At 43.4% G+C, this 12,982-nt stretch overlaps 1 protein-coding gene across 1 annotated transcript in view; it reads right to left on the bottom strand.

Moving 5' to 3' along the window:
- The window catches only part of PGM5 (phosphoglucomutase 5), a 75,391-nt gene extending 63,474 nt beyond the window's left edge, over window positions 1-11,917 (bottom strand). The window contains exons 1-3 of the mRNA XM_039567430.1: window positions 11,568-11,917; window positions 4,910-5,072; window positions 2,259-2,405 (exon numbers count right to left, since the gene is read on the bottom strand). Of these exons, the coding sequence (XP_039423364.1) occupies window positions 2,259-2,405; window positions 4,910-5,072; window positions 11,568-11,828 (571 nt within the window). The 5' untranslated portion in view covers window positions 11,829-11,917. The remainder of the gene's footprint in view (window positions 1-2,258; window positions 2,406-4,909; window positions 5,073-11,567) is intronic.
- Window positions 11,918-12,982: the final 1,065 nt, after the last annotated feature.

The raw sequence follows: 12,982 nt of genomic DNA, 5'->3' as shown, positions 1-12,982 counted from the left end.
CAAACATTCACTAAGGTTATAGTATTTCATCTCTTCTATGCCCTGCTCCTAACAGCACTTTAGTAAGCCTTAAGCTTTACATATATGAACAAATGTGACAACTACAGTGGAGTTCGTCACACATGTGAAGATAAAGCACATGTAAGATTAAAGTCTAAAAATTATTTTAACTCCTGCCAAACCTAACCTCAGTTGTTTCAACACCTCTGTAGCCTGATTCACAGGAATTAGTTCATACAACTGAAGAAAAAGCAGAAGTTTAAAATACATTCTCTTTGCTTTTTGTTTGGCGAAAAAAGCCAAACATGTTCTCTGCAATAAAATAAAATACTCCAGCAAAACCAAAATTTAAGGACTTTTTAAAATGAAAAACTTTATTTCTCAAAATGTACATTGTCTTGAAAGGTGCAGTTTGGGTGAAAAACAAAATTACTTCAATTCTAGGGCATCAGGAATGTGGAAAAGTTCTTGAGGCCACAACAGTGTCTTACAGTATTTGAAACATATGAAATATACATGAAATTTGAAATACGTGTCAGAACCCTTATTTATTTGTTTTTGACTCCTTCAAGAAAACAGCTGTGTTAGATAATTTTAAATCAATTGTAAGCACAGAAGTATTCACATGCTTAAAATTAAATATGTGCTTAAGCAATCCCTCTACATTTGGAGTCACTGGATGTACAAATCCCACAACTTTTCAGAAAGTGTGAGCAAAGGATGAATAAACTGAGAGTCTCATCTACTCTTTTGTCAATTAGACTTCAATAAGCAAACCATTCCTAGTCCAAAAAGGTTTGCGTTAGGTGTTTAACTACTAGAAGCATAAGAACATAAATTTGGCAAAGATACTTGGCTGAAAGATGAGGCCTGATGCACTTAGAAGTCTGTAACTCAGATTCCTTAAGTGCAAAACAAACGTAAAAGCTATAAATGCACACAGCATTAGACATAAGCAAGAGGAGCTGGAAACCATGGTGCAATTAGAAAACTATGACCTAACTGCTATCACAGAAACATGGTGGGATGAGGTACATGACTGGAGCACTGCAGTTGAGGGCCACAAGCTTTTCAGGAGACAGGCTGGGAAGGAGGGGTGGGGGCACTGTGCTCAATGTTAAGGAAGGGTCAGATTGTGAAGAGCTCCTCTGGGAAACGGCCACTGAGACCCTGAGGGTGAAAATCAAGCAGACCAACATGGCTGGGGTCTACTACAGGACACCTGACACGAGAAGTCTCTTGATGAGACCATCTTCTTTGTTAAAAAAAAAAACCAAACCAAACCCTACCTCCACTGGCAACCTCGAACTTCCCTGCAATCTCTCCTCCAAGTTTCCTGGGACTGTGGCAAGCTGTTGGAATAATTCCAGCAGCTGCTTTCATCTTTCAGATGATATATGACAGACCAACATCATCTACCTAGCTTTCTTTATTGACACTGTACCACATGGCATATTATCTCCGAACCAGAGAGACATGGATTTGATGGATGGACTATTCAATGGATCAAGAATTGGCTAGATGGACACAGCCAGAGTGTTGTGGTCAACAGCTCTATGTCCAGGTGGAGGATTCTGCCCCTCTGCTCTGCTCTGGTGAGATCCCACCTGCAGTGCTGCATCCAGCTCTGGGGTTCTCAGTACCAGAAAGACATGGACCTGTTGGAGCAGGTCCAAGGTAGTGCCACAAAGATGATTGGAGGGATGGAGAACCTGTCCTGTGATGACAGGCTGAAAGATCTGGGGCTGTTCAGCACAGAGAAGAGAAGGCTCTGAAGAGACGCTACAGCTGCCTTCCAGTACCTAAAGGGGACCTTATACAAAAAATTTCAAAACAGGCAAATAGTGTTAGGACAAGGGGGAAAGGTTTTAAACTGAAGGATAAGAGATTTAGGTTAGATTTGAGGAGGAAATTCTCTAATGTGAGAGTGGTGACGTATTTGAACAGGTTGCCCAGAGATGCTGTGGATGCTCCATCCCTAGAAGTGTTCAAGGCCATGCTGGATGGAACTCTAAGCAACCTGGTCTAATGAAAGGTTTCCCTGCCAATGACAGCAGGGTTGGAACAAGATGATCCTTAAAGTACCTTCCACCATAAACCGTTCCATGATTCTATACTTTGCCTTCTATTTTGATAACTTCTAGTAAGGCATCTTAAAGAGCTGAAGTTCTGCTTATATAATTACCCATTATAATTCTGCCACAATACTGATGTTTAGACCCAATGGACTTAGTATGCATAAAAGCGTACATTGATACCTCGGAAAGGTTTGAATTTGTTCTCCAGATCAAATTCTTGTCTTCCTAGGCGTGATAAATCAACTCTGAGATCTGGACAAATTGCATATTCCTCCAAGGTTTTGCTGATTTGATAGATCTTTTCTGCAACCATGTCTGGAGCGGGTCCTATAAGAGAAAATAATGTGGTGGGTCATTTCTTTCAAATGAAGATTTCCTATTTTAAAAGTGAGTGCTATAGCAAACATTTTTCTGAATATATTTGAGTTACTATGGAATAAATAAAACCAAAGTACTACAGTAAATAAGGTCTGTCTTTTCACAACACAGGTTTAAAACATTTTTCAAAAAAATAAAACATGGAAATACACTGCATTACTCACAACATTTTGATTCACATAGAGTATTTAAATCAATTCTTATCCAGGGGCAGGGAGAATGAGGTAACCACAGTCACATTTGTTTGGGTTTATTGGTCAAAGACTGCCTTTTTTTTACTCTGCATGGAATCTCAACATAGCTATTAAAGGAAAGCCTGTTCTTCAGCAGCAGGTTCTGGTGTTTCATAGGACTTTCTGCAAATGCACACCTGTGAAGATCACATAGTTTGGTGTTTCCCATTATTTCATTACAAAAACATACCATTTTTAGAAGTCTTACCAGTTTTACAGTGGTACTGTATTGCAGTTTCCCTCCACTACCTGAATGAAATTTATCTTTGTTAGAATTCGGTTGCTCAACAATTAGCAATTACAACCTGGATCAGTTATGTCATTCAGAAACAGAAAACACACCTTACTTGTGAATTACTTTCATTGCCAAAGCTTGAAAAATGGCTTTATTTTCACAGATTTACTGTAAACCAAACAAAAGTTGCAGTCTCGATGCAAAAATTACTAGATGAACTATGCCATATGCAGTGCAAAGGTTGAGTCTGAGTTGTAATTGAGTATGAATTGCAACAAAGTCCCTTCTGGCTGATCTGACTCTTCACAGCTTATATTAAAGCTACACTTTCACTCTAAAAATTATTTCCTTTATTCCCGTTTACATGTTCTCTCTCCTAATCCAAAGCGTCTTTGAAGGTGTTTTCAGAGCAAATTTCTCATTCCTCCAGCAACGCTGCTAGAGCAGTGCATTGCCACATAAATTAGTGTCTTCCATCTCAGATGCAGTGTACCAGATGGTCCAATACAACAAAAACCAGCTACTTAATTCTTCGTTTAGCTTAGAAAATTACTTCTTACTTGTCTAATCCAAACCCAACCAAAGGGTGAGGATGTCAACAGCTCCAGATCCTCCTTGATAGATGGATGTATTGTCTACTGGTATTTCCAGCTAAGGAGATACCCCAGAGTCACTTTACATTCTCTTCTACAGCTACAGAAACAAACCACTTCTGCTTGACCTGGATCTGCAAATAGACTGAGCAAGAATATAGAGCAACAATAACCTTCCCTAGGAGCTTGCTGCTGTGCCTAACCACAGTCTTAATTCAAACGCCTTGCCTAATACTTAACTCACATTTTCTCAGCTGGAACTTAAACCAACTACTTTTCATTATGGCCCTGTTGATTAACATATATAATTGAACCTTGTGACCTCTGTTTGAGCAGTGTTTCATATATAAAGCTTAACAGCCTTTTTGAATTCTCTTTAAAAAGGCAAAGCACACTAGAAAGACTGCACCACCAACTGTTACCCATCTACCAAGCAGATTTTAAATGCACGTGGTGTTTTAAAGTTTATAGAGTGCTAATGCATCTAATGGTTTGGCTCTGGTACATGTGTGCTGTGACCCTGGCTTTCTCACTGGCTGACCTGACACAGTCCTTTTAATCTCTCTGGGATTCCAGCCTATTCTGTTTATAAAATCACACTCATTTAACCATGCACGTTTTTCAATTACACAAGGGAGAGGGGAGAAAGCACTCCTTCTCAAGTTCTCCCACCTTCAAAATGGGGAAGGAAACATTTTATAAGCCCTTTCAGTTCTTTTTTTCACATTGAAAGCACTCTACATGTGTGAGGTATGCAAGGTGTCAGCTACCATCACATAATGTTATATGAGTGTACACAGATCTATAATGTAAAACATACAGAATGTATAACATACCTACACGTATACACAAATTCCACTATTCAGTGGTGGACTTGTGCTAAAATGGTACAGCTCTCTACCTGGGTAAGACCAGTTACTTCCTGGATAAACATAAGAAGTGCTTTCTTCCACTCGAGACAATGAGTTATACTGCTTCTGAAATTACATGCTTTAAAGTAAATGCCAAGACAAGCAACACAGAAATATGAGGAAAACAGAAGTCCCTCACAGGCATCTTTATAAAAGGATCAGAACCGTTACGGTGATCTGGATGACTATACAAGGTACTGTAAAAACAGGATGGCAAGTCTGTCATTTATAGAAATCTTACAGCTACCCCAAGGGCTTCAATGAACATTTAATGCTTATTTTTCAGACCAGTGGAGGCAAATACACTTCTATTATTAAAAAAAAAAAAAAAAAATTGAGAGATAGAGAGATGCCTATGTTCTTCACAGTTTTAACAGAGTAAATGAAAAACACATAGTTACAAACACCTAGTTATCCTTGTACGAGTATTTCCAGCATACCAAGATGGAATGTTGTAGTGTGTTTTAAAAAAACCCCATACCTCCATTGGCAACTTCAAACTTGACTCCAAATTCTCCTCCAGGTCCCCCAGGACTGTGGCTAGCTGTTAAAATAATTCCACCAGCTGCTTTGATCTTTCGGATGATACACGAAACAGCAGGTGTGGATAAGATCCCATTCTGTCCAATAACCAATCTGCCGATCTATGTGGAAAAAACAAGCCAAAGTACTCTGAATAGTACCAAATGTTTGAAAATCAGTATATAAACACACACACATACGGGCATGTATGTACAGGATTGAAATGGTAAAGTCCTGGTATGGAACATATTCTTTTGCAGAGAAATATACGTACATGAGTTGGTTGCATGCTAATCTTGAGCACTGACAAAAAATACTGTATCCTGGCACATTTAACCCCAGTGACCTGGATATGACAGCAAAGCAAGAGCACAGCAATGATAGGGATTTGCAAAGCTCCCAAGCGTAATACTAGGCTGTCATCCTGCAACCAAAACTTGCCAGGTAACCCTGCAAATCAGCAAATCCCCTCAGATATCAGCACAGTTTAGGGCTGACTCTGTGGACACATTTGCAGGGCTGGGACTATAATAGAAAGAGAACAGAAAGAGAATTGCCTTTCATAGGGCAGCCTTCCAGTGCAATCACAAGTATCACTCCACACTAGGACCTGCAGTCTCTTGTAGTTACACTTCTGCTGCCAAGACACCCTTGGATGTCCTGCCCCATAAAAAGCACTGCACCTCCTTCAGCCATCAGTGACTCCTTGGCTATTCCAAATGAACAGGGTGTGTTTCCCAGGGCACAGCTGAGCAGGGGAAGTTCCCACCATTCTTAAAATAAAAGAAAACCTTTCAGGTGGTGTTATTAAACACTGACTCAATGTGTTTGGTATTACATGCAGTTCCACTGCAAGGTTCCAATTTCAAAACCATGCCTTCATCCCCTACACCAATACTACAGTTTCAGCTTAACATAAATAATCTAGGAGCCAACAAGAAATGTATTTACAAAGAAATACAAAAGAGTTCCAATTTCTGGGAAACAGGAAGACCAAAAAAAAGCAAGGGGAAAAGGGGAGGTTAAGAGTTACAGATGAGAACTGAGGCAGCTGTATATGGAGCTTAAAAGGATATTGTCCAAGTTTGGAGTTTCTCAATAACATCAATACAAAAAAAAAAAGTAAAATCAGCCCACTCACCACCACCACTACTGAGTAGTAGTTTGGAAGGTGCAGGGCAGTTAGGGGAGGCAGAGGGAGAAGCGGAACACTGAATCCCTCCCACTCCCCATCTAAAAACAGACTAGGAGTTGAACTTCGAATTTCATTCTCTAGTTTGAAGGAGATTTGGTATCTCTACAGTCTGTGTGGCAAAGCAACAGCACAGGAGGTGTCACTACCTGCCTCCTGTCCATGAAGAGCTGTTCCTTCATATACAGATGACCTTCTTCTGGGCACTCACGTGAGGACCTTAATGGTTACTTAGAAGTGTGCTTCCAAATAACTTCAGAAAAGCAAAGGATTAAGAGATTATTTAACCTGGTTTTGTGAACTATTTTAATAATTAAGACTACAAAGAAATTATCAACTTCAACTGCAAGCATAAATTACTTTTTTGATAACTCTCACCAATCAGAAACTATGTCTATCCATTTCTCTTTCACTGAGAATCACAAGACCTGCTTTCAAATTTTAAAAAATGTGCACTCTCCTATCTGAGATTTCTACCTCAAGCTCTCATGAAAGAATGATTGTTTGTCTACCTGCTTCTCTTTTCAGAGTTTTTGCAGATAATTTTGAAGCCTATGGAATGTTGCTGGAAAACAGGAGAGCTAAGAAGTTAAGAAACAAGCAAAAAATTATAATGGAAAGAAAAATACTATTTTAAAAAAACCTGAAATCGATTGTTTTGAATATTGTCCCTCTTAAACTATGAAGCATGTAGAAAGCTAGAGCAATGACTCAATCTTCCAAATACAGCTGTCAGAAATGTGTGCCAGCTCTTAAAACAGTATTGTGTATGGGTAAACAAAAGGAATATGACAGCGATAGCGTTTTAAAAAATACTTGAAAATAACCACACAATCTACCTGGAGGTACTCAAGTACAAATGCATTTATGCTTGCATGCAGGCTTATCACAAACATGTTTTTGGTATTTCCAAATCTAAACTAGTGAGTTTTAGTTTTTGTCTTCATGCACAACACCTGTAGTTTTAAAAGTTAGTAGAATATTTAAATTATTCACAATGCACAAATTGCCTAGGACTATCTCTTCACCATATTTAATTTCTTCCCATTCAGCAGATGTTGAACAAACTGGTTTTTCCATTTCTCTGGATGCCAAATATTAATATAAATATGAACAATCTGATTTGCCTTAAGCATTTGTCATGATGCTACTATTTCTATACTACATAGAAATATTATTTATTATGCTGATTTCTGTACTATAGAAATACTGCAATTTTTAGTATGCTAAATTAAGGATCCTGCAAATCAAATTGCATAAGATACATTGGTATTTTATTTGCAGGGAATACTATAAAGTTTCACCTTATATTAAGGTCATCAGTACTTCTACACAACTCCCTGAGGAGAGTGTAGGCCTTAGAGGTGTAAATGTGCTACCCATCTTCCTTTGCTTTCTTCGTTTTGGTGGCAGGAATGCACAAGGTCATCTTCTCCTGGTTCAGAATCTCTTCATTTTGAACCAAATACTAAACTAGCATTTAATTATTTCTTTAATTAATTTAATTAATATCCGATTTTACAGACTTCTTGCAATCTGGGCTAAAACAGTAACCAAACTCTATCCACACACTGACTCACAATTAAAGTTCCAGTAATATCCTTCTGAAAATCTTGGACAATTTCATAGCGTGGAAAAATTATCTTTGGAATTCAAAAACTTGCATGGCTACAAGATCACAGGCATGTAACATCCCTTCTAATACTGTGTCCCTATGCCACATTCTATTTTGTCACTGTACTTCTAGTAGCAACAGCAGAAACAAAGAGCCTCAACAAACAGTTACAGCTGAAAGAATAAAGTACCCTAACAAGTACTTTACAAGAACACTTTTATCCAATATTACTGCTTGCAGCTGTGCCTTTTTAGACAATTCAGCTGATTACCATGGAGTCACTTAATGCTTTTTAAATTCTTTTTCCCAGTAATCTCTCATATGCCTCAGTCAATTATACTTGAAAGAACATGAAGCAACCAGATTACATCCTGAACAACTTGGGGCTGTGCCTCTCTATCTTTTACTACAGTATCCTAAAGATGACTGAAAACCACACTCAGCGTAGAAGAAAATAAGTATCACACACAGCCAGGGAGGGAGGGCAAGATTTGCATGAAAAGCCATGGAAAATAAAAGCAATATGGTATTACATAGGAGACAACCAGAAAACTCAACTCTCCGCCATCTCAAACTTCTACAGCATTACTATCAATATTCTGCAATCTCTCTAGCATGTTGTCATGACTTTCCATATTCAGTGTAAGATCATTAGCTTCTCACCTGCCACTGAGACTCACAAACAACAGCTTTTCATTTAAACCTATCCTGAACTTTCCAACAAAAATGAGACACTCCATCCAGCTGGTGAGTCTAATATTTGCATCTAATTCGTAGAGGAACTGTATTGCAACTGCTGGAGCCTTCTACCTCAGTTCTTCCAGACATTAAGGCTGACAGACACTACTACTGGCAGGACACAGGTGGGAAGGGAAATAGAGCCTCAGATACTCTCCTACCACTCCACTTTGTCAAACTGCTTGTTGCAACCCAGAATGGCACAGGACCTCTGTCTGGCCTTCCTCATGCTCCCCCACCTTCCCATGACGTGCACTCCCTTACCCAAATGCATTTGCTACAGCCCCAGCTGTGTGCCCCACAGAGCTGGTGGAGCATGTGCTGCTTGCAGCTGCAGAGCATGGGAAAGCTGTGCAGGCTGCAGCTGTGGGGCATGTACCTGCAGCCCTGAGCTGGAGGGCATGAGCCAGCAGCACCCAGGATGAGCAGACCAAGCACTGGCAGCTGACTGAGCAGGGGACCTCATCTCACTCCTTGTACCAGAGCCTATGCCAACCGTGCTAAGCTGTTAGCACAGGGGGAATGTGGGATGAGTCACCAAGTTAGAACAAGAGGAACCTAGCAACTCTAAAGGGCAATCCATTTACAGTTGATAATAGAAAATCACTTTTATTTTTGTACTCAGCAGGCACAACTAACCATGACACTCGGTATGTATCTTCCAGGAAGGAGATTAAAGTTCAGTTTATCAGCACTGTGTGGCTATTCCTCTCCTGGCACTCAGGGCAGCTGAACATTTTCAATGCACCTTCAAGCCTTCCCCACATTTTATCTGATCCAGCCTACCATCAGTTCACTTCTTTCACTGTCATACTGGCTACATGGTTTCTCATGATACTAACCTCATCCAAAGGGAGAGATTTTTGCTCTCATGAGTCTTCTCTTCCTCTCCCACTGCTTACATAGCACAGCACTAAGCAATGCTATCAAGTAGATTTAGATATTTTCCCAGCAGGTGTATTTTAACAGCCAAAAAATAACACGTACAGATAGTACTAAGTAAGTAAACATGAGACTTATACATTTACACTGTGCTTGAGAGAAACAGAGGTGAGGGTGAGCAGGGTGAAGACGTTACAAAGAGAATAGAGGATGAGAACATGGAAATGGAAGCCCTTTCAGTAGCTCCCTACCAGCTGGGCTGCTGAATTTCTGAGGACTGTGTCATTAGCAAGATAATCATGCGTGAATTCAGATCTTTGTGAGAACTGTGAGCAGAAGAGTTTGGGGTTTGGCTTCAGAAGACACTAGGGAGAAACTGTGTCTCTAAGAAACCTGTAGTAACTTAAGAAAGGGGAAGCATTATTACAGCACGGTGCCAGAAATATGTCAAACTGGAAATCTCCTGAGGGCAGAACGATATTCAAGGAAGACGGGGCATGTGACAGTAAGAAGGAGGCAGGCTGATAGGAAAAATTAGTCAGCATAACTTGTCTGAGAAGCCCCTGCTCTTCTAAACCCTTAAGTTCTTCAGCACGTCAGTCCTTGTGGTCACCCTGCACTGTAACTAACCCATTCCTGTAGCTCCTACCAGCATGCAAGGACAGGCAAGAACTTCAGCCTCAGCAGTGCAGTTCTTTCTGCCAGGCTCTCGCTTTAGTTGTTGCTGCACTTCATCTCACCTGGTCAACAAGTACAACTCCATCAGTGAGACTATCTCCACTGAGCTACATGGGCAACGAGGCTAGGGAGCAGCACTCCTCCGCAACCTGTCCCCCTTTCTTGCAACTCCCCACACACCAGCCCACTTCCTCTGCCCTACACCCACTCCCTGCATGCTCCCTTCCCTGACACTGCAGATGGAACCGCTGTGCCAGTCTTGCCACTGTCCCCACTTCCACCAGTGTACCCCCCAGCGCCCTTCCACACCCTGGGCCACATAAACCCCGGCCTCTGCCAAGTCCCTATATGAACGGTGATTTTGCATAGGCAGACAGTATGTAAGACAGTAAGTCTGACATCTCAGACATCACTCAGCATCTGCTTGATACTACCAGCACATTGAGAACATGTTTTAGAAGTAAATTTAAAATATTCATTATTCATACAAGACTGACTGGTCTATATAGCTTGTACATGACAACAAATCAGCAGGGAAAATTCAAACACATATGAAGATTCATTTCAAAATGAAAGATCTTCTGAAAGCACTGCCTTTGAAGCACTGAGCTTTTGCAAAAAATAATCCCTACAAAAAGAAACCCTATAAAATTATATCACTCCTTCTGCCAAATCTAGAGGATCAGTCTAGGCATCACAACAAGAGACAGCAGTTTCAACTCTGCTTTGAAGCGGAACTTCAAGCCTACATTATCTGGTGTTTCCAGCTTTCTGTACACAGACATCCACACACGCATGTATCTAGCAGAAGACATAAGTCTTCTTCCCAAGTTCTTTCCTACTTTCAAAACTGCACAAGAAACGTTTGTGTCCCGTCTGACCACAGGTTTCTGCCACTGTTGTCTTCCTGCATTTTACAATTTGTTAGCAAGTGACCAATAGAAAAGAACTATTATTTTCCTAAGATGTAGATAAAATGCTGAATTCCTCTTCCTTCAACAATACCATTTTCCTTAAATATGTTTAAAATATCCTGAGCAGCAGATGCATGTCTGATACCTTTGTTTCCCATGTACCTATTTTTAACTCTGTTTCATTTTCTCCTGCAGAGTGAACCCTGTGTTTCAGCTCCCATGCCTTCCTCCTTCTAGAATAAGGTGTGAAACAGCACCGCACGGCTGGCAGTCTCCTGAGGCTGCCACCATCCCCACCGCCACACCCCGACAGAGCCATCACCTCTCCAGGGCCCAGCGGCACAGCCCAGCGGACGCACGAACCGGCACGTGTGGGGCTGGCTCGGGCACCTGACGCGCACAGCGCTGACATACAGCCGCACGCGGAGTTCCTCCGGGCTCCGTCTGCGTCTGGAGCGCTGTCCGGGTGATGACACTGGAAGGTTCTGCCCGTGCTTCCCGCTGGGAGCGGCCGGCGCGGGCAGAGCGCGGGTGCCGCTGCCAGGGACGGGGCGCAGGGGCCGTCGAGGGGCGGCGGGGAGGGTGAGGGGCCGCTTACCCCGTTGGCCGCGGCCATCTGGACGACGATCTCGATGGCCGTCTTGCTGAAGTACCTGCCGTCGCTGCCCACCACCATGGTGCAGCCCTGCCGGTCGCGGAGGTCGACGGAGGAGAGGAGGCTCTGCACGAAGTTGGGCAGGTAGTTGCGCTGGCTCTCGAAGAGCGCCGTGGGCCGCCGCAGGCCCCCTCCGCCCGTCGGGCGCTGGTCCTCGTAGGGCGCCGTCTGCACGGTGAGCACGGGGATGGGGGTCCGCTCCATGGCGGCTGCCGCCCGCCGGGCTGTGGCTCCGCTGGGGAGCGGCGGCCCTGGCGCAGGCTGCCGAACCGGCCGTGGGCAGCCCAGAGGCGTTCCCCGGGCGGGGCCCGGCGTCGCGGGGGAGCCAGGGCGGGCGCGGGGTGCGCACCGCCCCTTCCCCGCCCGCCCCGCCGAGGGCCCCGTCGGCGCCTCGCTGCCCGCCAAGGCGCCCGCGGCTCGCCAGCCCGCTGCCATCAGCATGCGGCGGCCCCGTCCAAAAATAACCCTGGAAAGCGAAGCCGAGAGCCGCGGGCTCCTGCCAGGGGTGTAACTGGAGGCAGCGGGGAGCGGGCGAGCCAGCGCCGCACACTTGCTCGGGGGAATCACGGTCTGTCAGCGTCGGGCCCCCCCGCCGACCCCCGGCGGGCCCCGGCAGCCGCGTACCCCGGGCACGGCGGCAGCACCTTCCGGCCGAGGGCAGCGCCCCTATGTAGCGAAGAGTCCGGCTGGAGTAGGCCGGACAGGGGTACTGTCCCAGGCGAGGAAACAAGGGAGCAGGCAATTAAAGCACGAACAAAGGGAATCGATTTTTTTTTTTTTTCTTCCTTACTGTATTGCTCAAAAGCAAGTTTTTTGTATAGTAAGTAAACTTGAGCAGGGGCTTGCTAAGTAAGCGTTCTCTCCAGGCTCACTCTTTGTAAGGCCGACTCTCAAGGTGCCTTTCCCTATGACAAACCAAGGTATTTCATAGAGATGTATGGCAAGGCTTAGTTCATGGGTTCATTCTGCTTAAATGAAATGCAGAGGCGGTGGCACTAGCTACTGTGAAGATGCCTGACATTTCCCAGTATAAAGGCTGTGTTTATAGATGCCTGTGACTGTCAAACATCAGCTGAAAGTTTCCATCCAAATGCTCTTTTCACACTGGGCCCACACAGCACTTTTTTGCCAGGACAATTCTCTTGGTAGGAGAGTTGGAAAAAATAGTCATGTAACTTCGATGTCATTCTTGTGCTTAGGAAATCCCTGGTGTAGACCTGCATCTGAGCAGGCAAAAATAGTTCTGTAAGGCATTTTTCTGGTTTCTTCAAAGGAGTCTGCTCATACACCACTCAGAAGCCCAGTGGAGTGTTACGGTTCAACAAAGCAACATGTTAGCTGCAATGATAAGAGGTGGC

The sequence above is a fragment of the Corvus cornix genome, chromosome Z (assembly GCF_000738735.6).
Source record: "Corvus cornix cornix isolate S_Up_H32 chromosome Z, ASM73873v5, whole genome shotgun sequence".
NCBI lineage: Eukaryota > Metazoa > Chordata > Aves > Passeriformes > Corvidae > Corvus > Corvus cornix.
The sequence above is the reverse complement of the archived record's forward strand: the minus strand, read 5'-3'. Positions and strand labels throughout refer to the sequence as shown.